The sequence below is a fragment of the Pelodiscus sinensis genome, chromosome Z, assembly GCF_052426305.1.
Source record: "Pelodiscus sinensis isolate ZL-2025 chromosome Z, ASM5242630v1, whole genome shotgun sequence".
Lineage (NCBI taxonomy): Eukaryota > Metazoa > Chordata > Testudines > Trionychidae > Pelodiscus > Pelodiscus sinensis.
In genome coordinates this window covers 1,305,170-1,329,689 of record NC_143085.1, presented here as the reverse complement: position 1 = coordinate 1,329,689, position 24,520 = coordinate 1,305,170, and the positions used below count along the sequence as shown (strand labels likewise).

Here is a 24,520-nt window from a genome sequence, read left to right as displayed (position 1 = left end):
ACTACGCAAGTAGTGCACAGCCACCCACGCAACCAGTGCACAGCCACGCAACTAGTGCACAGCCAGGCAACCACTGCACAGCCACGCAACCAGTGCACAGCCAGGCAACCACTGCACAGCCACGCAACCACTGCACAGCCACGCAACCACGCAACCACTGCACAGCCACGCAACCACTGCGCAGCCACGCAACCACTGCGCAGCCACGCAACTAATGCAGAGCCACGCAACCACGCAACTACTGCACAGCCACGCAACCACGCAACCAATGCACAGCCACATATACCACTAGTGCAGCCACACAACCATGCAACTAGTGCACAGCCACGCAACCACGCAACCACGCAACCACCGCACAGCCACGCAACTAATGCAGAGCCACGCAACCATGCAACTACTGCACAGCCACGCAACTAGTGCACAGCCACGCAACCACGCAACCAGTGCGCAACCACATATACCACTAGTGCGCAGCCACACAACCACGCAACTAGTGTGCAGCCACGCAACTAGTGCGCAGCCACGCAACTACACAACTACTGCACAGCCACGCAACCAGTGCGCAGCCACACAACCACGCAAGCAGTGCGCAGCCACATATATCACTAGTGCGCAGCCACAAAACTATGCAACTAGTGCGCAGCCACAAAACTAGTGCACAGCCACACAACCACACAACCCCCGCACAGCCACACCACTAGTGCATAGCCACACAACTACACAAGTAGCGCGCCACCACACAACAGAAAATGACAACCAGGACAACAGGAAGCCAAGAATGAGGCAACGTGCCCTTTGAAACCCTCCGTCCCCCCCAGCGGCTCACAGGAACAGCCCGGCGCGCAGACAGCCTGATTCCTGCATCCACGCAGCGACCCGTCTCTAGCGCCGCCTCCTCCGCACGTAACCCCGGCGGGGGGGGGTGAGAATGCGGCTGTGGCTGGGGTGTGCCTCCCAGCGTCACCGCACTGCCAATGGGAACGGATCAAACCCACCCTCTGCGCCAGATGCACATTCCGAGAACTTGCCACAATTCTTGTTGGGGGTCGCAACACAAGTAACCCTCCCCCCCACACGCGCACGCCCCAGAACCGGGGAGGGAGGGGAGGGCTACTAGATCGTGTGTGCTGGGGCCAGAAACGCGACGTTCAGAGTATGGCAGGGGGATTCCTGGAAGCAGGTTTGGGGTTCGGGGGTGGCGGGGCGGGTGCATGAGCGGAGCGGGCGCAGGAGCAGTCTGGAGGTAGGAAGGCTGGGCAGAGAGGGAGCCCCGAGCCTCGGGGGCCAGATCCGGCCCTGGGGCTGTAGACCCCCCACCTCTGCCCTGAGCCCCAGGGCCGAAGGCGTCCGTATTACACAGGCCCCCCTTGCAAATTGCTCTGCTCCGACAGCCTGGCGCGGCGCTGCTGTGGGCACGGGAGTGTCCGGGCCAGGCAGGGCGCAGGGAAACCGAACCGGCAACAGGCCGTGCTTGGGGGTTCCCAGCGCCCCCCGGGGTTCCTGGGGCCTGATCCCCAAGCCGCTGCGGAGTGTGACACGGGGGTCAGCCCCACTCGCTCTGCCAGCTCTCGCGGGACCCTCGCTGCAGGCGCGCTCCGGGGCAAACACCCGAAACGCCACGTTCCCGCTGCCTGCCTTTGCAGTGCAATGAAAAGCGACTTTCACGGGAGGGGGATCCCCTCTCTGGCAGCTGCTCCTCCCCCCCCGGCTTGCTAAGGGGACACGCCCCACGGTGCCCAAGAGCACCCAGCGGCGGGTAGCCCCGACAACTCCCAGGCCCCCAGTGAAAGCGCCAGACGCTGGGGAAAGCCGGAGGAGATGAGCGCAGGCTGCACCCCCGGTGCCGAGGACACGCAGGGCCCCATGCAACACGCACGTGTGTCTGCCGCTCGCGGCGAGCCGAGCCGAGCCGGGCCGGGAACCCCCGCAGCGGAGCCCGCCGGGGAGGCCACTAACCCTTGTGAAACTTATTGAGGCAGCCGGAGTTGCAGAAGGAGCGCACGGCCCCCGGCTCCCAGCAGCCCCTCCCCTTCATCCTCGCGGACGCCGGCTCTACGTGGCGCTCGGCCAGCCCCGGGACGGAGAACGCCCGCCCGCCTGCAGCCGGCAGCCCCCGGCCCCCCGGCCCCCCCGCCCCATGCTGCTCCCGGGCAGCTCGGCCACCATGCTCCCAGAATGCACCCGGCTCGCTCCAGCGCCCGGCAGCGCTTAACTCCGCGCGTGCCGGGGCCGGCGGGGGCTGCACGGGAGGGCGCTCCGGGAGGACGCGGCGATCCGGAACCGGCTTGGCCCTCGACGCCGGTTACCCCCAGGGCCTCGCCGAGCGCGAAGGGCTTTTCCGGGGCAGCCCCCCGACGTCTCACCCCCGCTGTACGGGGCTTTGGATTTCCCCAGCCGGCTGCTCTGCCTCCGGGGCGGGCGGGGGAGCGGGCGGCGGTGGGGGGGAATGCCGCATACATCACAGGCAGCCTGCGGCAAGCCGGCCAGCGGGGGGGGCAGGGGCCAGAGCGGCTCAGATCCCGGCAGCCAGCACGACGGGGGGGGGGGAGGAGGGGACTTAGAGCAAGCAAGAGCCTGATCCCCCCCGCAGCGCCCCCACTTCAGAGGGCGGCCAACGACCCACGCTGCTGCCGCGCCCCTGTTCTCGGCCCCCAGCGCTTCGCTGGGGGACCCGGGTCTGCCCCCTTCCTCCGGCTCCGCGGGCACCTCCCCCTCCGGCAGGGCCTCTGGGCCGGGCCCCCCTCCCCGGCACGCTCGCGAACGGCCACACTCCTTCCCCCGTCTCCCCCGATCTTAGGGGCTCCAAGCCCCCTGCAGGGCACCTCTCCCTCGGCCCAGGAGCCAGGCCGACGCCACCCCAGCCCTACACACTGGCCCCCCAGTGGCACGGGTGGGGACTCCCCACGGTGCCCCGAGAGCCTCCGCTGCGGGCCCGAGGCCCAGCCGACTTGGGCCACTTCCCGGGTGCCGGAGAGGGGCCGGTGCGGTGCTGCGGCTCTGCTCGTGCGCACTTCCCAGCGAGCTCGGAGCATGGGGCGACCTCACAGCAGAGCTACGAGCCTGCCCGCCCAGCCGGGAGGGGCGGAGAGGGCGCAGGGCGGGCAGCACCCGACACCCCCAGGCCAACGTCCGGTCACCGGGCCCAGGCCCGCAGGAGCCTCGGCACGACCGGCATCCCGCCAGGCAGCGCACACGCGCCTTGCCGGCACCGCGGTGACATTTCTCCGGAGAGCCAGCGGGGCGGGGCAGAGACAGCGGCCTGGCGCGGCGTGAACAACGAGCGAGGGCTGGCGGCACGGACCCGAACCGGACAGGCGCCCGAGGGGACGTCTCCTCCCTCCCCCCCACCCCAGCAGCCCCCTTCGAGCGCTTCCTGCCCCCCGCCCCGTGCGCGGGCTCCCACTGGGAACGGCCAACAGCGTCATTCCACAGCTCCTGGACGCAGGTAGCCGAGTCCCCCGCGTGCCCCATTCCCAGCCCAGGCGGCGTGGGCCGGGGGCGATGGCCGCGGCCCCGGGAGAGTCCCAAGCTGGTTTTATGTGGCAACGCTCCAGGACGTGGCCCCCCCAGCTCATCGCGGCTGCTCGTTCGTGAAGGGACCCAAGCGGGGACGCCAGGCGCTAGGGGAAGAGTGACGTTAGCCAGGCTGGCCCGAACGGACCCCGCAAACGCCCGGGAAGGCAGGCACCGGGTTCCAACGCTCGGACGTGCCTAACGGAGCAGCACCAAGCCCCTCGCGAAAGGTTTCTTTCCGCCGGGTCCTCTGCTCGCGACTCGCCGAGCCGCCAAACCGAATCCAGCAGCGGGCGCGCGCCGCACAAAGCGACAGCTCGCCGACAGGCGCCGGGCAAAGCCGCTCGCGCACCGCCAGCCGCTCCGAAAAGGGACCCGGCCCGGCACGCGGTACCTGGACGCGGACGGAGGTTACGGCTTCCACAGCTCTGCTGCTAGGGGGCCCGGGCCCGCGTCTCCTCTCCCCGGCGCGTCCCCTCGCACCTGAAACCCGCACGGCGTCCCCAGCCGCCCAGGGACCCCGGAGGGCTCGGGGGCGTTTCATCAACTTGCTATCGGAAACGCAAATCGCCGCGGCCTGGAGCAAGCCAGCTGCCGGTCGTCCAGGCGTCTCCGGGCTCCCGGCCGCGTGCCCTCCTCCCCCGTCGCCTGCCCGCCGACTAAGCCCTCCCCAGCTCTTTGTCTTGGCAGCAGGCAGCAATCCCCCTCCGGGGCAGGCTCGTCTTGCGCTGACCTTGCCAGGTGACGGCCAGCTCGCTCGGGAGCCGCAGGCAGAGGTGGCCCAGGAGGTTTAGGCACATCTCCCCCATGGCTGGCGGGCGGGGATGCAAGACCAGCTGGCAGCCAGCGTCTCGGGGAAAGGGAGGGGAGCTACGGGAGGCAGTGCCGGGCCCCGAGGGAGTCCTGGTCCCAGGCCCCTGCCCGCATCGCCCCGAGCAAGGGGAGACAGCGTCCGGCAGGAAACTCCCCTTCTCCAGGGCCCGCGGAGGCTGCCCCTCCCCTCCCTGGCTGGCTAGCGGCCAGCAGCCCCCTCTCGGCCCCTCTCCCGGGGGGGTTAGATCTGGGGGGGGCCGCAGCGCGAGGCGGTTTCTTCACTCACCCTCGGCAGCGGCAGGGACACGGCACCGCCTCCCCCGGCCACGCAGCTCCCGCTTCCGTGCCTGCCTGCTGCGCGCGGGGGGCGGCCGCTCAGCTTGCGCTCGGCCCGCAGCTCCGCCGAGCGAGCGCGGCCGCTCAGCTCAGCACCAGGGACAGCTGCCAGCCGGCCGCCTAGAGCCACAGCCGGGAGATTTCCACCGGCAGCCCCTCCCCTGCCCGGCCCGACTCCGAGAGGGAGGGCGGCCGGGGGAACACGCGGCCAGGCAGACAATACCGGATAGCTCCCACGTCTCCGGGGGGCCGCCCCAGCAAACGGGCCACGCTCGGCGCAGGAGACTCTACGGCACAAGGGCGGATCGTCCTGTGCCCTAGCGAGCCCAAGAGCTGCCCTCTCCCGCAAAACTGCCCTTCCCACAGCTGCCTCCAGGTAGCAACGAGCGGGCCACGGGGCAGCCGGAAAGGCCTCACCCTTCGGCCCAATGCGCGCCCCGAACTCCAGCAGGCGCGACGGCCCAGAGGAGCGAAGCAAAGGGCAGGAGAGGGGTGAAAACCGAGGCGCGGGGGTTCCCGGCCTAAAATCCATCCCCGTGCGGGCGGGCGGGCGGGACGCAGCAATCCAGCGACAGGAGAACACGTCCCGCTGGGCCGCGGCACCCGCCTCCCCTCCAGGTTAAACGCAAGCCCGGCGAGCCGCAGCGCGGGAAGGCCCCGGGCCTGGCGAAGACGGGGCCACGGGTCGGAACAAAACCTTCTCTCGCAAGACTCTGTGCCCCTCGACTCCTGCGGAATACGGGCTCTGCACTCGGCCCCGTGTACACGTGTGACGGCGCGTCGGGGTTGCCCCGATCCTGCACCCCCCGGCAGCCAGAACAGACTCCGCCAGCAGTCGAACAGGGAGGGGTTCATTGCTTCTCCAGGGTACAGCCCAGCACAGGATTCGGGGCCGGGGTGTTTCCAACCCCTTGGGTTAGGGGCCCATCACCCCTGACCCTGAGCCCCAGCAACCTCAGTCTGTCTCCATGTTTCCAGCCCCTTCCTGTGTCCCCTCCTGTGTCCCCTCTCTTCCCTTAACCAGTAGAACCAGTTTAGCCACTGTCCTGAGGCCCCTCTTACTGGGCCGTGCTTACAGACACCGCCAGTGCGGGTCCCCACCGCCCACGCACAGCAACCAGCAAGGGACTGACACTGCACCACAACACGGCAAAACCTCTCCCGCAAAAACCAGCAGAAGAAATGCAAACGCGAGCGCGATTCGCACGTCAGCTTCCGGAAAAAGCAGCAGCGTAGCCGTAGCCTCCACGGGAAGAGAGCGACAGGCGCCACGTTGCCGAACACTAGAAGATCTACCCGAGACGTGCGCTCGCACGGTTACAGAGCAGGCCTGCGCCCACAGCTCAGGGTGCCGAACGCTTTTCACTGTAAGACCCCGGTTTTCAGCGGGGCAGATTTTGACTGTGTGTTGATTCGTTCTTTTAGTCAAACGTTTCACGTTAAACCGGTGGTTCCCAAACTTTCCAGCATCACGCCCGCTTTTGGATTTTTGAGAAACCCTCACGCCCCACCCCCCAAATAGCAGAAAAACTTTTTGAACGAAAAGGGAACTGATGGGACAAAAAACAAAAATAGCAGCACGACTTTTTTGGGGGGGGGGGGGGAATTGATGGGAAGGCTGGGTTGCCTCACGCCCCCCTGGAATTTCTTCAGGCCCCCCAGTTTGGGAACCCATGTGTTAAACGGTTCGGACGTTCCAAGAGCCAAGAAGGGCAGGGCTGAGACAGAGCGGTGCCCGATCACACAATTAAAGACGCGCACAAACGCTGGGGCTCCCCTGAGAACGCGCGGCTCAGGTGAACGGGGGCGTTTCCGAATGTTTCGGCGCTCGACTTTGCAACCGTACCGTTCCGGGAGGTGGTTCTGCAAAGGTCGGGCTGGGTGGGTAACTGGGAGCTATTCCACGTGCGAAGGGCCAAAACGCAAGAGGAGGCGAGTCGACGTCGTAACAGCCAAACGCTGGAGATTCAAGGCCACTGGAGCATTGAGAAGTGCCGGGTGGAGCCCAGAACCACCAGCGCGCGTAGCTTGAAATGAGGGGACGGTGCCTGACCAGGGAGGTCCTGGAGCAGCGTCCCAGCAGGACCAGGGGCTCCGGACCGAGCTGGATAGGGCTAGGGGGGGCGGAGCGATGGGGCTGCCCACAGCAGCCGGACGGGCAGGGCTCTGGCTGGCTGGCGGGTCTTGCCCACACGCTCAGGGTCTCAGCGATCGCCATGGCAGGAGGTAACTTCCTCCTGGATGGGATGGGCAGGGCTCTGGGGCATTTTCCCCACTGGAGAGCAGGGGGCTCCCTGCAACACCAGCCATGACAGAGGCTGCCAGCCGGAGGTGCGGTGCCTGTCGCGGGCGAGGTGCCGGCCACCCTCTGGGGGACCCCAGAGCGTAACGGCCCTGTCTGGCTTTGGGTGCCTCCTGCCAGGAGCCCCCAAGTGCAGGCAGCCCAGAGCGCCCGGCCTGCCAGAGGGGCCTCTGCCTCCCGTCTCTGGGGAGGGGCCAAGCTTGGCCCAGCACCCACGCTGGAGGAGCCAGAAAGCCAGAGGCGAGCCGGCGGCGTGCGGCTCCTCAGCCGAAAGGAGCCAATGTCACGTTGCTGAATTGGAGGGAAGCAGCCAGATCGCTGCTGCACCCCTAGGTGGGGGTGTTGGCCCCAGAAATTGGTGTGGGGGGAGCCATGTGGGGTACTGAATGGGAGATTATTGTTTGTTGATCTTATGTACGCTATTTATGTGAGTGTATAATGTCTGTGTGTGTAGGTAGGAATCTGTAATCTGTGTGGAGACTGAATATTTCTGTGAATGTGGTTGAGCATTGCTATGGACAGGCTGAGTAGTGAAGCCCTGTGGGACAATGGCTCTCAATGGGCCAAGGACACACCTAAAGCAGGAGGGCGGAGACCCAAGAGCTGCCAGCAGAGAGAGGCTGAGGACCAGGTGACCGGCTGAGACCAGAAGAGGTGAGGAAGGGGGTATAAAGAGGCCATGTGGTCGATGCCATTTTGTTCTCAGCTCAGCACTTCATCCCAGAGGCAGCACTGCAGGGATCGAAGAGCCCGGAAGACCTGTGAACCCATCCTGATTGCAGGATGTGCAATAAGAACTTTTAAACCAGCAGCTGCAACATCTCTGCTAGAGCCTGCATCAAGAACTGGGAGATTCGGTGCATGTAACGTACTGTACTTTAATAACCTTACTCTCAGGCTTTTCTTTCTTGTGATAATAAACCTTTAGATTTAGATTCTAAAGGATTGGCCCAGCGTGATTTGTGGGTAAGGTCCAGAGGGTAAATTGACCAGGGATCTGTGGCTGGTTTCTTGGAACCGGACAGGACTTGTTCGGGGTAGGTGGGATTGGGTGCTAGGACCCCCCACCTGTGTATGAGGCCCGGGGCCATCTGGGGCACGGATATTGCTGGGGTGTCGGAGGGGTTTTGCTCGGGAGGCTTCAGGCAGGTTGCTGAAGCGCTCTGTGGGACTGGTTTGTGGCCTGTGTGGAAAGGTCACAAATCGGGGGCTGTAAGAAGCCCCGGATTTGAGCAATTCGCCCTGAGCAGACGCCCTCAGCTGTGCCCAGACACGGCCCGGTCTGTCACAGCCAATGCAACACGCCTGCAGCCGGACTAGGGCGGCTCTTGAACACGTGACAGGTCTTCAGAGCCCCGGGCCCCTTTCTAATCTCGGCTCCGAAATACGAGGGATTTCCCCCGCCAGCCTCCCGAGACCGTCTGTGCCGCCTGCTCCCTCCCAGAGCCAGGGGACGGATGGCGCCCGGAAAACGCCCGGCCCAGGAAGGTGCCCGCTCTCGCCACCCCGGTCCCCGCCTCTGCCTTCCGGCTGCAGAGCCCAGAGGCAGCCTTGGAGAAGCTCGGGACGGGCGTAGCCCTGCTGGGAGGGGCAGATCTGGAGCACGCCGTGTTCGCACAATTCCACACCGGAAAGAGCCACGCCAGGGACGCCAGGGCTGCCAGGTCCCGCACGCAAAAGCCGGGAGAGGCCAGAATCGCTGCATGTGCCACTTTCATGGGCCCCCCGGGGGCCTACCTTAAGGTACGGCCGTGCGCCCTCGGAGCCCCACCCGCGGTGTTCATCCCTGCGCCCAACGCGAGGCGGGATCCGGAGGGGAGCGAAGGTGAATCGACGGGACGCCCTCGCTAGCCGGAGATCTGAGCGCAGAACATCGACGCCCGGCCAGACACCAGTGCTGCTGCTGTGCGACTTCATTAATAAATGAGCAAGGCTGCCAAGCGAAGGAGAATTGCCATCCTGACGAGCCGTGCAATGAATCGCACGGTTACACAAGAACAGGCCCCCGTTTATCGACGTGCACGAAGAAATAGCGAGTCTCGCTTTCACCGTTCCGATTTTTGAAATAAAAATCATCTGTAGCCAGCACCGGGCACTTCGTATTCCAAGGTTCAGCCCAATTAATGTTGTGAGTTAATTGCAACTAATCAACAACCTTGTACAATGAATGCCAGGCCACGTGGGTTTCTGGGACCCGACAAACTCACCCCCTTTTCTGTACGGGATTCCAAGGGTGGCTGACAGAGGTACCATGTTGGTGTCACACAGAGTGCTGTACGATATTTGGCTTGGCACCACACCCAAGAAGATCGCAACGGCACAGAACTCACCAGGAAATAATCAAGACTTCAACGGGGCTAAGGGCACTGTGGGTTCGCACTAGCACAGCTACAAGGAGGAGGAAACACACCAGCCAGACAAGACAGGATGCTTCTCTCGCCACCAACGCTGCCCCGGACCTGTCCCCGGGGACGTGGCACTGGACAAGGTGTGAACCGCTGTCCGTGGCCACCATGCAGCACCGAGCGAGGCGCGCGACCCTCCGCCGCAAGCCAACAGCGTTATCAGCGCGGACGCTCAATTTCGTTCCATAGACCCAGTCGGCCCCGCGAACAGCCACTTCCCACGCAGGGCGCCGAACCCGCCGTCCCAGGAGCACGGGGGACGTGCCAAGCGGCACCGCGAGCAATTAGCCTTTGATAAGGACTCCGGGAAGGGCCAATTATGTGCTTCAGCTAGAAAAAGCACTTAGCAATCAAGGTAATGACGCGGGCATGCAAATGAAGCAGGCGAGGCCTGAGAATGCAAACAGCTGGCGCGTCCCCTCTCCGCTCGCTTCTCTCCGGGAATCCAGATCCCAGCGTATCGTTCTCCCCCATTAGTATGTGTAGGGCACATTCCCTCTGGTTTTTCCACCCATGTGCGGAATAAATTTTATACGTGCTGATGCATGTGCGGATGTGCACCACCGCTGTCGGCCGGGGGCGCACTGCCAATCAGCTGGGCGGCCTTTGATTCTGTCCTGGGTGGCCGCCCAACTGCTCAGCTTAGAGGGAACCTTTCCACCCCTCAAGGTCTTCTCCAGCCCCCCATCTCTCTGACCTCACCGCTGTCTAGTCTGTAGCCGGTCCCTACGCTCAGCCAGCAGCCGCCTCCTGTCCCGTCCCATCCCACCCGCGCTCGGCGGCGTTGGGACGGGGAGGTCACCTTGCATTTGGATCCCTTGTGTCTGTCACCTGATGGGCGGATCGTGCCGCAGACCTGCCCCCCAGGGCGTCCCGTTGCTGGGCCGGCCCCTCTGCTCTCCCCCAGCGGCACAACACAGAGCCTGAGGTCCACTCGGCTCCGGGAAGCCTCGTCACAGGGCTGCACAGAGCCCCGCCGATCACCCCCAGCTACATCCGGCTCGCCCCACTTCTCACTGCAGGCCCGAGCGGCTCTCCCTGACCTCACCTGCACCCCCGTGGGAATTCCCTCATTCCCAGGCCTCTTCCTGTTGCAGACACCCCGTCCGCCGCCCCTCGGCACGCCCCACAGCGCCAGACACTCAGTCGCTTCCAGAGCTCGACGCTCCATGCGCTTCTCTGCAGCAAGAGCCCCAAGAGACAGAAGAGAGCCAGGGACGGACGTGCTATCGGGGAAGCCCCCCAGCTCTCCCCGAGCCAGCTGGGCCTGCCCCGTTACAGCGGCTTTGCAAAGCAGCTCCCCAACCGGGAGCAGCGAGGCTGGTGGGCTGACAAACACAATCGCTAGCCGCCTGTGCGTCTGCCAAGTGCCTTCGAGGGGGCTCTGAACAGGGCAACACAGGCCCAGAGCTCTGCCCAGCCAGCGGAACAGCCAAGCACCCTGGTGGGATTCTTACAAGAGCGCAGCGCGGGCTTGGGGGTTCGGAGCCTCCCCGCCGCCGGCGTTCCTAGCGCACAGCGTGGCCAGGCCGGCTAGCGCACTGACCACGCGGCAGGCGCCCGCGGGATCCACGTACGCCGATCGGACCCCGCTTCCTGCCAGCCCCTCGGGGCTCAGCCCGGTCCGTGCGGCTGCCGGGCGTGAACGCAGCGGGCTCGCCTCGCCCGGTCCCAACGGCGGGGCTGCTCCTTCGAGGCAAGACGGGGCCGCGGGTGTGCCGGGCCCGCGAAGGGGAGCGCGCTGCGTCTGAGCTGCACGTTAGCGGAGGCGCCGAATGACGGGAGAGCCGGCAGAAGCAGCGCTCCCCCGCGACGGAAAGCTAAGAAAACGGGCAAGGAGCGTTTGGCGCCTCTTCCCGTGGTGCTGGACAGGGTCACCGCCCAGCAGGCCTCCGTCCTGCCCCGATGTCCATCCCCGGGGCAGGCACGGCTCCGGCGAACCCCACGGATGCTGCTCCGAGCGCCCGCCCATCAGCTGACAACTGGCAGGGAAGGAAGCCGCTGCGGATACAAGCAGGCTCGGGCCGGGCCCTCCTGGGAACGAGGGCCGTAGAAAAGTCCTGCCCGCGACCGGCACCTGGACTCCGCTTCCCCGCAGAGCGGCCCCCGCGCCTGTCAGGGCCGGAGCCACCGTGCTGAGTCTACTCCCCTGTAGGCTGCTCCCCCGGGGAGGCTGCTGGCCGCGCCCGGGCAGCGAGGAGGCGGCGAGACAGCCACCGGTGGGACCTCCAGACCACGCGCCCTTCCTCCCGGAAAACGGCCCAGACTGGCGCAGCAGCGCCACCCGCTGGCTACGAGGCTCCCTCCAGCCCACGCAGGAGCCGGCCCTGCCGAAGCAGCCGCTGGCAGAAGGGTCCCCGTCTCCGAGGGGCCCGAGCGGGAAGGAGCCAGGCTGGAAAGGAGGGGGCCTCGCTCGCAGGGCGCTGCCCGAGGGGAGGGGTCCAGTGCACTCCAGCGCCGGAGACGCCGCCCGCCACAGCCCCGGGACCAGGGACGCGGGGCTGCCCGTCACCCCCACGGCGCAGGGGGTGGAAGGAACCGTTTCGCCCGACCCCCCGGCCTGGGCAGGGCTGCGCAGGAAGAGGAGTTCTCCGCCTGAACACACTTGCACAGAGGGGCGCCGTCCTACGCCCACCGCGAGCAAACGCCCCTCCGCAGCCGCTCGCCGGGGGTCACTAGAGGAGCCGGGCCTTGCGGGGTTAAGCTTCCCAACGGCTTTTCCCTCTCGGCCGCCCCAGGGCTGGCCAGCGCTGCTCCCATTTTACAGAGGCACCCACTGAGGCCTGGCGGGAGAAAGGGGTTTGCCCAAGATCACTGCCAGGGCCAGCTCCAGGCCCCCCCAACCGGCACACCTCACCGATTCCCTCCGCCCCTCAGGCCGGGGAGGCCGGCAGTGCGTAAGAACCACCGACCGCCTGCCTGCTTGCTCCAGGCGAGCGCTATTCCCCCGCAGGACCAACGCGCCGCTCGCCACTCCCGTGTCTATTTCGCAGCCGTCTGAACCGCCTCGTCCAGAGGGGAAGGGAAGGAGCCAAGAGGCATTTCCTCCCCGGAGCGCATAGCCATGTGGCAGTGGTGTCGGTGTGTGGGTTAATTAGCATGTCGTTAAACAGGGGCAGGCGGTTTATACGATGATTATACTTTACCGTTTTACAGCTGGGGAAACTGAGGCACGAGGTGAGCCCTGCTCACCCAGCAGATCGGTAGAACCCAAACCCTCTTCGTTTCCAGGCCTTGCTCTACCCACTAGGACTTACTGCCTCCTCGAGCAGACCTGCTGCCCGCAGCTTCCAAAGACGGCAGGGCCGGTAGCGCGCCACAGAGCCGCCCGCCGGCCGGAGCCCAGCTCAACGGGCAAGCCGCCCTCCGCGACGCGCCACGTTCCCAGCACCCGCACCGGGCCACGTGCTCGCGCCGACCCGCCGGAGCCTCCCAGCAAACCTCCCACGCAGAACAGGGCTGCACGGCTGGTGCAGCAGCGCCCCCTGTGGCCCCGCCCTGCACGCTGACTGGCACTCGTGTGCAGGCCGGCTGGCAGGGGTGAGGGCAGACAGAAGCGAGCCGGGGGAGTCACCAAGGCAAAGGCACTCGCGGGAGGGGCCGTGCCCGGATCCCCTCGGCACGCGGACGTGCGCCGCCCCCCCAGCGATCTCTGCAGGCCCCGGCCACGGAGCGCAGGGAGCAGGGACGGGCCCCACGGTGCCCGAGGGGTGGAGCTGGCTGCTGGCGGGTCCCTTCGTGAAACGCCGTCAGGGCAGCCGGACCGCACCCAGCCTGTCCTGCCGGCGGGGCTCCCTTGGCGGGCTCAGCCCGAGCCTCATGGCAGGGGCAGCCCCGGCTGCACGAGGTTCCCTCCCCGAGCGCTGGAACCTCCAGGGAGCAAGGGGCACAGGCCCCGCCCCTTCCCCAAGCCCCGCCCCTGCCCCGCCCACTGCATGAGAGAGGGGCCTTCACCCTGCGGACGTGGACAGGAGCAAACTCGGATGGGAACCGCCAAGCGCGCGGCCCGGCCGCCCACCAGAGCCCTTTGCACCGGGGCTTGGAGTGACACCACAGGCACTTTGCAAAGCAGCGCCGGGCTCTCCCCGCCGGATTCCCCCCCCCCCACACGCTGCAGCGGCTCAGTGGGGCCGACGAGGGGCAGCTCGAGGGATCTGCCCGGCGTGCCGAGATCGCACCCCAGAGGCAGGTCTGTCCGTAGCCAACTGGCCTGGGTAACACCCCCGGGCGAGGCAAACGGCAGCGGCCGGAAGGAGCCACAGCCCTCGAGCCAGGAAACGCTTCCTTCAGGCTGCTGGGGAGGAGTCAGAAGGACATTAGAGCAGCCAGACGGGGTCAGACCCAAGGCCCATCCAGCCCAGTGTCCTGTCTGCCCGCAGTGGCCAATGCCAGGGGCCCCAGAGGGAGTGAACCGAACAGGGAATGATCAAGCCATCTCTCCTGCCATCCATCTCCACCCTCTGACACACAGAGGCTGGGGACACCATTCCTTACCCAGCCTGGATAATAGACATTGATGGACTTTACCTCCATGAATTTATCTAGTTCTCTTTTAAACCCTGGTATAGTCCTGGCCTTCACAGCCTCCTCCGGCGAGGAGTTCCACAGATTGACTACATGCTGTGTGAAGAACTTTCTTTTATTTGTTTTAAATCTGCTGCCCATTAGTTTCACTTGGAGGCCCCTAGTTCTTATATTATGAAAACAAGTAAATAACTTTTCCTTATTCACTTTCTCCACATCACTCATGATTTTATAGACCTCTATCCTATCCCCCTCAGTCTCCTCTTTTCCAAGCTGAGAAGTCCCCGACTCTTTAATCTCTCCTCATACGGGACCCGTTCCAAACCCTGAATCATGTTAGTTGCCCTTCTCTGAACCTTTTCCAATGCCAGTAGATCTTTTTGGAGATGAGACCACCTGTACACAGTATTCCAGATGTGGGAGTACCATGGATTCATAGAAGGGCAATAAGATATTCTCCGCCTTATTCTCTCCCCCTTTCTGAATGATTTCTAACATCCTATTAGTTTTTCCGACTGCCCCTGCACACTGCGTGGACGTCTTCAGAGAACGATCCACGATGACTCCAGATCTCTTCCCTGATTAGCTGTAGCTACATTCCCCCCATCAGGAGACTTGCACTAAGCCGTGGCGACATGGACGCCCGGGAATCCCAGACACAGAACTAACTCAGGAAATACCTGCCCCACACGCACACAAAACCGGTTCCCCCAGGTCAATCCAGACGGACCCGAAGAGCGAGGCCTGAACAAACGAACACAGAGGGGCCTTGTGCAAGCACCCACAGGCGCACGCACAACCCCCCCGGCTGCCACGTGGACAAGCGGGAACAATGCACCACTGTGCGGCTGTTGTTTTCCGACAGCTCTCCAGCGGAGCAGGCAACCCCCGTCCCGGGGCACGCGCTTTGCAAGGGCAGCTGCAGCACCTTCGCTCCCTGCCGCACGCTGCAGACCCCGCGCACTGCCGGAGGCCCGAGGGGGGCGCTGTGCAACACCCACAGCTGGACCATGCGGAGCTGCGCTCGGGAGGAGCGGTCCCGCTGCCACGCCAAACCGCTCACTCCACTGAGTGCACCATTCTCGTGACCTTGCACGAGAGGGTGAGAACGGCACGCACGGAGGTGTTCACCCCCCGCTGCACTGCCCCACGGCGCACGTCAAGCCTCCCACGGCTACGGCGCTCCCCCAGCAGCCACAGGCACAAGGACCCGGGCAGACGCTGCCTCGGGGCCGTGGGGCCTGTTTCCCTGGTGAAATCAGCCGACCCCGCGCACAGAGAGGGAGCCGTGCCCCCCATGGCAGAACCGCTCTGGTCTGGGGCCCACGCAACCCTACGCGCTCAGACGTAGCCCCTTCCACGGCCTCTCTGCGCCCGCCCGGCGTCCAACACGCCAGACCTCGGGGCAGGGCAAAGCTGCCTCTATTGGTCAACCAGGCTGCCACACAAGCGTGTCCTCTTCCCCCATCCGTCGGGCCAAGGGCTGCAGAGCTCGCAAGGGCCGCGGACAAGCGCTCCCCCCTCCAGCCGGCCAGGCACACCCGCCCGCAGGAGCCCCCCGGCCCGGCGCCTGCGCCCCACCTGACTGGTTGTGCCTCATGCGGATGGCGTTGGCCTTGGCCAGCTCCAGGGCGGTGACCCATCGCTGCCTCTCCACTTCCGAGCCGGCCTTCAGGTGGTAGGTCCTGTCCCCGCTGGACAGCACGATGTTGCAGGAGTCCTCCGTGTGGATGTGCGCCGTGGACAGGTTGATGGTCCCGCGGCAGGTGTGCGCCATTTCCGCCTGGGTCCTGCGCAAGGAGGGAGAAGGGGCGTCAGACCCGCCGGCCCCACGCCAGCCCCACTGCCGAGCCAACCCGCCGACGCGGCTGCCCAGGGAGCCCCGCAGAGAACCCAGCAGCGCCGCAAAGCCAGCGAAGCCCCCGGCCCGCTCAGCGTGGGACTGGCCGTCTGACTGCCTCCGACACGCGGCCCCGCTCCGTCATCTGGCACGGAGCTGCTCCCTTTTCCCTGCTGTCCCGGGGATTTTCCTCTTGCTTCCTTCCCCTCCCACATGACTGCTAGCGGCCCCCTTGCTAGCCCGGGCCAAGGGACTAAGAACTCTACTAGCCCCCCGTTTCCAGCTGCTCTCACGTGCAGCTTGCAAGCCGGCGGGGTGGCGGTTCTGCCGGGCCTTTCGGGAAGCTCGGTAGCACTGCCCAAACGCGTCGGACAGCGCGACAACGCCCCAACGACGCTGCCGCTGACCGCAAGGAGACTACGCGCCTGAGCGAGGGCCGCCGGGCCAGCCCCTCTCCTGGCTGAGTTCGAGTCCCACCGAATCCGCTTCACCCAGAAAGTTCATAGCACAGGACGGAACCTCCCACCCATCCAGGTAGGGTTGCCAGATGGTTTATCAAAGAATACCGAACACCTCCCCCACAAAAAACAACACTGGGAAAAAATTCTGTTGAGGGGAAAAAAAGGCAGGGGGGACCAAAATTGTTACACACACACAAAGAAAAAAAAAGAAGCGCCGTGCCTTTAAACGGCCCCCATGCGCCTCATGCCCCTGCCCCCCAGGAAATGTCCCCGCCAGGCTTCCGTCCGAGGGAAACGGAATAACCCAACATTTCACATGTCTGGTATTTCCTGTTTATTTTTATCGGACGGGGGCCCCAATAACGGACAGTCCGGGCGAAAACGGGACACCTGGCAACCCTTTGGGAGCTCCCCCCATTCCGACGGGAACCCGCCGGCTGTCCCCCTTGGTCAGGGAGCGAGGGGAAAGCGCCCCGTGTGCTGCATCCCTCGCTCCGGCTGGGGAGTGCAGGGGGCAGAGGAACCGGGCCCGCCCCACTGGAGGAAGGGGGAGCATCACCGTCTCCCAGCTGCAGTGGCCAGGGAGAGCGCTCGCCCTCTCGTAACACTGATGAGATGGCTTGTCTGTCCAGCCTACGGACCGCCTCTTGCTTCCTGAGCGCCCAGGACGTGCCATTGCTGCATCGCAGCAGCCAGCCACGTGCAGACAGACCAGCCTGGACCGGGCTGGTTTTGCTCTGTGTCTGGGTGGGGGTGGAGTTGGGCCAAGCACAGCAGAGTTGGCTAGTAGATCGTCTTCAAGACAGAGACAGTATGGAGGAAAGGAGAGAACAGGGAGGAACAGGGAAGACGCACGGCGCACATACACAGCTTGCGACGTTCCCCCGCGCTCTGGGCCCAGAAAAACCGCCCCGGCTTCTGGGCGGCAGAGCCCACATCCTAGAACGGTGCCATCCGCCTGCTCCCGTTTTACGCAGCACAACCCCACTTTCCCCGGGGAGCCCCTCTAGCAATCCCCGCACGCGGAGCATTTAGGTAGGCAGAGGAGAGATTCGGATGCCACCCAGCGGACTAGCAGAGCCCCCACTGCGCCCAACAGCAAGACAAGCCACCCCGTGGCGGGGATTGTAGAAAGGCGCCGGAGAACCCAGCGAGACCCCATGCATGGAAAGACTGCTCCGCGCTGCACTGTGCCCGGGTACCGACGAGCTCCGGCCGGCAGAGCACGGGGAGGCTGCTGGACACAGTGCCCATGACGGAGGACTAGAAGTACAGGCGGGGGGGCTTGCCTGTTGACGCTTTGCTGGCTGGAGCAATGGGCGCAGCAGCACGTCCCCGTGTGACGACAGGCGGTGCGGTTGTTATCTCTCAGACACAAGCGACACGTTGAGAAATGCCCACGCCCCAGGACGTTTCAAAGAGGCGGCGGTGAGAGCTGCAATAAACCGACAACAGTTCAACAGGCGCAGGCCAATGCCGCAAACGTGGCAGAGAGGAAACAGGACGACGCTCCTTAACACGCGGCCTGCCTCCTCTGGGGACGCAAGGAGCCGACGTGGCAGTCACAAGAGACTGCCCGAACGGCCCCCTAGCCGGAGGATCCCAACCAACACCCCTCAAGAGCTCGGACGGCTGCGAACGTCGCTCCCCGGCGCATAGGGCCCGAGGCGGCTTTCCCCGGAGTTCTCCCTCCGCAGGCGGGGGATACGGCGATGGCTTGGCATTCGGCACGCACAGCCAGCTGAGAACCGGCCGGGGAAACCGCGTCTTCCTGCCTCAGTTTCTGACTGCACGCGCCAGCGGCGTGGGCAGAGGCGAGCCGGCCGCGGGGGTGGTAAGGGTGCTCGGCGTTGGTGTTCTGAGCACGCGGCTGGTGGCACCGCAGATGTGAAACGCGTCACATCCACTAGACATCGTAGAGCGTGTGTCTGATCCAAACGCCTCCCGGCGCCGCGCGAGGGCCACCGAAGCCGGCACACGGCTGCCTCGCACCGCGAGGGGTGGCTGTGCCTGGAACAGGACTGGCTCTCCCAACAGAGGACGCGGACTCGGCAAAGCAGGCCTAACACAAGAGCGGCCTAAGCGGGTTGGAGAAGGCTGCTCATACAAGCCCTGTAGCCCTGGGCTCTTCCTGTCGTAAGAGCTGGAAAGGCACCCGAACAAAACCGCCTGGCAGCTCTCGCATGCTGCCTTCAGCAAGCCACAGCCGCTGCTCAGCGGTGCCGAGAGCATGGCAAGCCCCGGCCCGCAGGAAGGGAGGCCAAGTGGCACAGCAGTGACTGCTCCCCGGCCCCCCAAAATACCGGGGGGTCCGAGGCACAGGAGGCCGTACACCACGCCCCAGCTGGAGGGGGCATTCCGAACAGCCGTCCGTTCCGTGGCACTGGGCGCTTTGCTGCCAAGGAATCACATTAGTGCCACGACTAACTCCCGAGGTAGCAGCTTTAATGGGGAGCAGGTTTAAAACTAATAAAAGAAAGTTCTTCTTCACACAGCGTGTAGTCAACCTGTGGAACTCCTCGCCGGAGGAGGCTGTGAAGGCTAGGACTAGAACAGAGTTTAAAGAGAAGCTAGATAATTTCATGGAGGTTAGGTCCATAAAAGGCTATTAGCCAGGGGATAAAATGGTGTCCTTGGCCTCTGTTTGTCAGAGGCTGGAGAGGGATGGCACGAGACAAATCGCTTGATCATTGTCTTCGGTCCACCCCCTCCGGGGCACCTGGTGCTGGCCGCTGTCGGCAGACAGGCTACTGGTCTAGATGGACTTTGCTCTGCCCCAGTGCAGCCGTTCTCACGAGGGCGAGGAGGCGTGAGCACACAAGGGGAATGCAGCAGAACCGGGAAGGCTACGGCCAAGCAGGAACTCGGCGTGACGAGTCCGTCCCACCAGAATCCCCCGCCAGCCGTGTACGTGCCGCCCCCGCCCGCTCTCCCTGTTGTAGCGGCCAGCTGGCCCGGCCTACCCCTGCGGGCAGGGAGCTGCTGGGAGCCAGCGAGGCCATGGCTTCCCAAAGCAGGCCCAGCGGCTGAACCCCACCCCCCTCTGCCCTTGGGGAGCCGCTTCCTCCCAACGCTGGGGCAGGAGACTCGCCACGGCCAGGCCCCGGCTCGGCTAGGACGGGAGCGGTGAACGGGGCCGCGGGTCGGGATCTGCGCTCGATCCTGGAGCCCGACAGGTCTGGCCAGGAGGCTGCCAAGTGCCGGCTCTTCATCTGCCCCGCAGCGCGGCCCTGCTGCTCCTGCCCCTGCCTCGGAGCTGCCCCTCAGGAACCGCTGGCTGCTGCGCTGGGCACAGGAGGGGTGCCCCTCGCCCCACCCTGACCCCACCTCCACAGCGCGGGGGAGGGGCAGGGATGGAGGGAGTTTGCTGGCTGCTTTGGGGAGTGATGCAGGCCGAGGGCAGGGCTGAGCCGGCCTTCGCCCCCCCCCCCCCCCCCCCCCACCACCCAGAAGCCACCTGTGGGAAGCGCTGCCCAGCTGGAGCCTGCGTTCCGAACCTTGGGCCCCCTCCTGCCCCCCAACCCTCTGCCCTGGCCCCGAGTCCCCCTGCACCCAAACCCTCCTGCCCCCCAACCCTCTGCCCCAGCCCCGAGTCCCCCTGCACCCTGACCCTCCTGCCCCCCAACCCTCTGCCCCGGCCCCGAGTCCCCCTGCCCCCCAACCCTCTGCCCCGGCCCCGAGTCCCCCTGCACCCTGACCCTCCTGCCCCCCAACCCTCTGCCCCGGCCCCGAGTCCCCCTGCCCCCCAACCCTCTGCCCCGGCCCCGAGTCCCCCTGCACCCAAACCCTTCCTGCCCCCCAACCCTCTGCCCTTCCCTGAGTCCCCCTGCACCCAAACTCCTGCCCTGAGCCTGCACCCCAAACCACTGCCCCAGGCTCAGCTCAGAGCCCCTCCCACACTCCAAATCCTTTAGCCCAAGACCGGAGCCTGCACCCCCCAGCCTGATAAAAAGAGAGTAAGGACGGGGAGGGAGGTTGGAGCAGGGGCGGGGGCTCAGAGAAGGGGCGGGGCCAGGGTTGAGGTAGATCCTGGGTGGCATGCACACTCAAACTGACCTCCTGCTTACAAAGGCTGGAGCCCCCCGGGTTAACTGGTAAGTCTCACCCCAACGGAGGAGGCTTCCCGGTTCCGGCTGACCGGCGGGGGCTGCTCCAGTTCGACCCTGGAAGGTGAGCCAGCTGGAGCAGCCCTCGCCGCCCCCGTTAATGGGTTACCCGGAGGAACTGTTTGAAGCTGCCCACCATGGCTGAGCCCGATGAGCTCCTGTAACAGCCAGCCGAAGCCAGAGGGGGGCGTGCTGCGCAAGGCAGCGCTCGGGCCCATGGGGGGGTCTCCCGGCTCCGTCTGGGACAGGAACGTGCCCGCTCCCGGATTCCGCCGGGTTCTGCTTGGCTGAGACCCTCCCGTCCCACATCCCGCGTGCTCAGAGGTGCCGCTGGCCAGCCGGCGTCCCCGGGGATGGACGCTGACCAGCCGAACGCCTACAGCTCCACTCCTCCGCGCGGGGAGCTCTGCTCCGCCACCGAGCAAACGGCCTTGCTGGGCCAGATTTCCAGCCCGGCTCTGGCTGCAGACGCCCTCCCCCGGAGCAGCTGTCCCACGCGCCTCCCGCAGCGCCCTGGCCCAGAGACTCTGGCTTCAGCGGACGGGCGTGTCCGTCCATCGCCCCCCAAGCCGCGCAGACCCCACAGCTACTGCCTGGACGCTGGGGCGGCTCGGTCCCTGCGGAGACGGGGCAGGGCAGGGCAGCGGCTTGGGAACGAGCTGGTGCCGGACACGGCTCAGGGAGGCAGCTGCCCTTACCCCGCGAGGGGGCTCGGCGCAAGAGACGGGCGGCGCCACGGCTCCGACGGGCACACCTGCCGGCTGCAGCCCCATTCGCTTTGGGGAGGAAAGGGCCCCGCACTTGGGAAAATCCTTAGCAGGGGCTAGAACAGGTGGTGGGAGAGGGCACAATGAATTTTGCTACATGGTCACAGGCTGGCTCTGTTCCCTGGAAGGGGCGGGGCCTGTGGAAGAAGGGGCGGGGCCTGTAGAAGAAGGGGCGGGGCCTGTAGAAGAAGGGGCGGGGCTGGGAACTAGCCTCCCCCCAGAGTTGTCTGGGGCCGGAGGCTTTGAATTCAACACACAGCAAAGGGCTCGCGGCTCCCGGCCCTGCTGCTGCGGCGTGGCCTGGGGTGGCTGCGGCTATTTAAAGGGCTCGCGGCTCCGTGCCGGGGCAGCGCTGGAACTTGGAGCCTTGATCCTGCCGCCTGACCCACCGCCTGGGAATAGGGGGGCGGGGCAGCCGGATCTAAATAGAAAGGGGCAGGATGAAAGCGTTCGGAGGGCTGGATCCGGCCCCGGGGCCACACCTGGCCCAGCCCTGGGCTAGACGATGCAGAGGCATTTCGGGCGTGTTGATTTCGTAAGTCATTAAATAACTTCTACCGACGCGTCTCTACGCCCCATCAGCGGCTGGCTGTGGCGTGGGCCCGTCGGCAAGTTCTCCGCACGCTCCCTTCTCCGGTGCACACTGCGCCCAGGCCCACGCGGTTATCGGGGGGGGGGGGGGCACAGTGCCAGGTCTGCAGCAGCAAGAGCGGACGAGTCCTCCCGGCACGCCTGCCAGCCAAGCAGCTCCCTCTGGCGCGCCCAAGGACACGCGACGGCCGCGAGGCGAGGCGGGGCCGGGCTCTGAAGCAACTCGCCCCTCCTGCTCGCACGAGCCGCCGGGGAAGATTGCCGGGTGGGCGGGATCAAGAGGAGACGGCTCCTGGGGCAAAGGAGGAACCGTTCACCTCCAGATCGCGGACGTGCCTGCCGGATGCCGCTTCCGGCCCGCCCCAGCCCGCGATGGGCATGTGCAGCAAAGGGTCCTTGCGTGGACACCACCGGGCCCCCCGCCCCACCCCACGATGGGCACGTGCAGCAGAGGCTCTGCTCGTCACCGGGCCCCCCGCCCACCCGGATGGGCACATCCCAGCACACTGCGGATCCTGAGACGGTTGCCCCGCTGCCCCACGGAGGGAGGGCGGCAGCGGCTAGGGCTCAGGAGAGGTGGAAAGGGAAGATACCGAGAGGCGCCCCCGCCCCACAGGCACGGTGAAGAAAAGCCCCTTGCACGATCGGAGAGAGAGAAACCGAGGGAGCAGAACGTGTCCCGCACCAGCCGCTGCTCTGGGAGCCCAGCCCGGCCGGCTCCCTGACTCACGGCCGAGGCAGCAGCCACGCTTGGGGAGGGCCTGCGGGTCACCGTGGGGCAGTTAGGACGAGCCAAGAGCCCGTTTCCGCCACTGGGCTCTCAGAGACGCCTCCTAAGCGGTGACCGGGTTCCCTGCACAACGTCCCCCCAGCTGCTACGTCACACTGCCCCGAGTCCCCGACGTGCCCCCGGCTGTCTCGCTCCGTCCCCCGACGGGCACCCTTCACGGAGCCTGCTTTGCGGTGGCTACTACCCCCGGGCAGAACCTCACGCTGCACTCCGACGAGGGGAGCGAGAAACCCGCTGCTGGCCACGGGCGCTGCCGGCAGGCCTCCTGAGGTCAGTTCCAGCCCCAGGGAGCTACGATCCTATTAGAGCCCCCTCACACTGCCACTGGAGAACTGTTCAAACCCGGGGGGATGGTTACTTCCCTTTTACACCAAGGAACCTCTGCTCCCCCTGCACGAGCACCCCGAAGAGCGGAGGGCAGGAGAGCTCCAGCACAGCGCTGGCTCTCCAAGGAAGAGCGCTCCCTGCCCGGGATAAACCCCTCCGGTCAGTCGGCTCAGAGGGCTAAGCCTGCTGCCGGATTATCCCCAGCCGCACAGCTCTTCAGCCCCACGGCGGGTGAACCGATTAAACGGCTTTGGGCACTTTCGCTTACGGTCTCCGGCTCTTCCGTCACGCAGAGCAGCCCAGAGGGCAGGCCGGGCCCGCTGCAACCCCACCCGCTGCTCCGGGAAGCTCCGTCTTCGCTTGGCACGGACGGGTCACCCCGGACTCAGCCTGTTCACTCCTCGCAGCGGTACAGACCGGCGCTGTCAGCCGCTAAGCCGCGACAGAGGCTGCGTCCGTCCAATGGCACCAGCACCCCAGCCTGGCCTCGGAGGACCACTCTGTCACTCCGGCGGTGGTCAACAGCTCCCAGCGGACGGCCCAAGGCAGCAGGCTGCACCGTTAGCAACCTTTCCTGCGACATCACTGGGCCCTGGCTTTCTTGCTGGGGGTACAGAAGGAGACCGAGCAATACAACAGAAAAGAGTCGGCCAATTTGTAGCGAGCACACGGATCAGCGACTAAACACAAAAGGGTCCAATTCGCCTAGAAGACAAAACACTCAACATGGACAGGCCCTCTTCCTTCCCTTCCACGATGCACTGAAACGCCTTGGGCCTAGAACTCGGACGTTCCCTTTTCTCCTTGAAGTCTGGTTGGTTGGGAGGATAGTTTGGGTTGTGAAATGCATGAGGGCAGGGGACAGGACTTGACCTCTCCAGCTCTATGAGATGGTAGATCTCCACACGTTTATTAGATTTTGTAATTCTATTATCTGAGAGGAAACTCCCTATTTTCATAGTCAACGTTATCAGAAAGATGAAAGTTTTTAAATCAAGCAGCAGTGACATTAATCTGGCAGCAGGCCTGGCCAAGGAGAAAGAAACAAGACTTTAACTCTTGCACTAGCGTTCTACGCCGCATGGCGTCCAAATCCCCCGAGAGCAATGGGTGCTTGAAGGATTTCAGACAGTTGGGTGCCAAACAAAGAAGAGCTGCCAGATTCAACTGCAGACACGGATCTAGCGAACTAGCAACACTTCTTCCTGAAAGTGTGTGGATCCTACGACAGGTGCAGCCCTATACGACTACAGGAAGCAAGAGTACGTAGCTAGAGACCTGCGAGGAGACAAAAGTGGTATCCGCAACAATGAGCTGCGGCTAGCCGCATCCACGTCCGCAAGATCATAGAACACTAGGACTGGAAGGGAGTTGGAGAGGTCATCGAGTCCAGTCCCCTGCCCTCATGGCAGGACCAAGTACTGACTAGACCAGGGGTCTCCAAACTTTTCAGCCCGAGGGCCACATTAACTATCAAACAGCAGTTCGGGGGCCGACTACACACTTGAGGTCCAAATAAAAAACAATCAAAACATGGATGTTGTTTTTAATTATTTATTTAATATTATTTTATTCAGTTATTATTTAATAACACATTGATACACTACACATGAACACCTGTATTAGTGTGAATGGTGAAATTGTTTCCTGGATGCCAAAATAGCAGACATTTCTGGCTTTAGATTTGTTGTCCCTAACATCAACAGTGACCTGAGATTATCATCGGACAAGTTTGTTCTCAAATT

The 24,520-nt window shown here is 64.7% G+C and overlaps 1 protein-coding gene across 5 annotated transcripts in view; it reads right to left on the bottom strand.

Moving 5' to 3' along the window:
* Positions 1-24,520, bottom strand: part of OSBP2 (oxysterol binding protein 2) — a 73,156-nt gene that overhangs the window by 42,852 nt on the left and 5,784 nt on the right. For 4 of the 5 annotated variants that reach the window (XM_089775340.1, XM_089775339.1, XM_075897883.2 and 1 more), the window contains exon 2: positions 15,475-15,683. In XM_089775340.1, the coding sequence (XP_089631466.1) occupies positions 15,475-15,683 (209 nt within the window). Of the gene's footprint in view, positions 1-1,956; positions 2,136-15,474; positions 15,684-24,520 lie in introns of those variants that run through there. The other variant, XM_089775341.1, reaches the window with a different exon arrangement.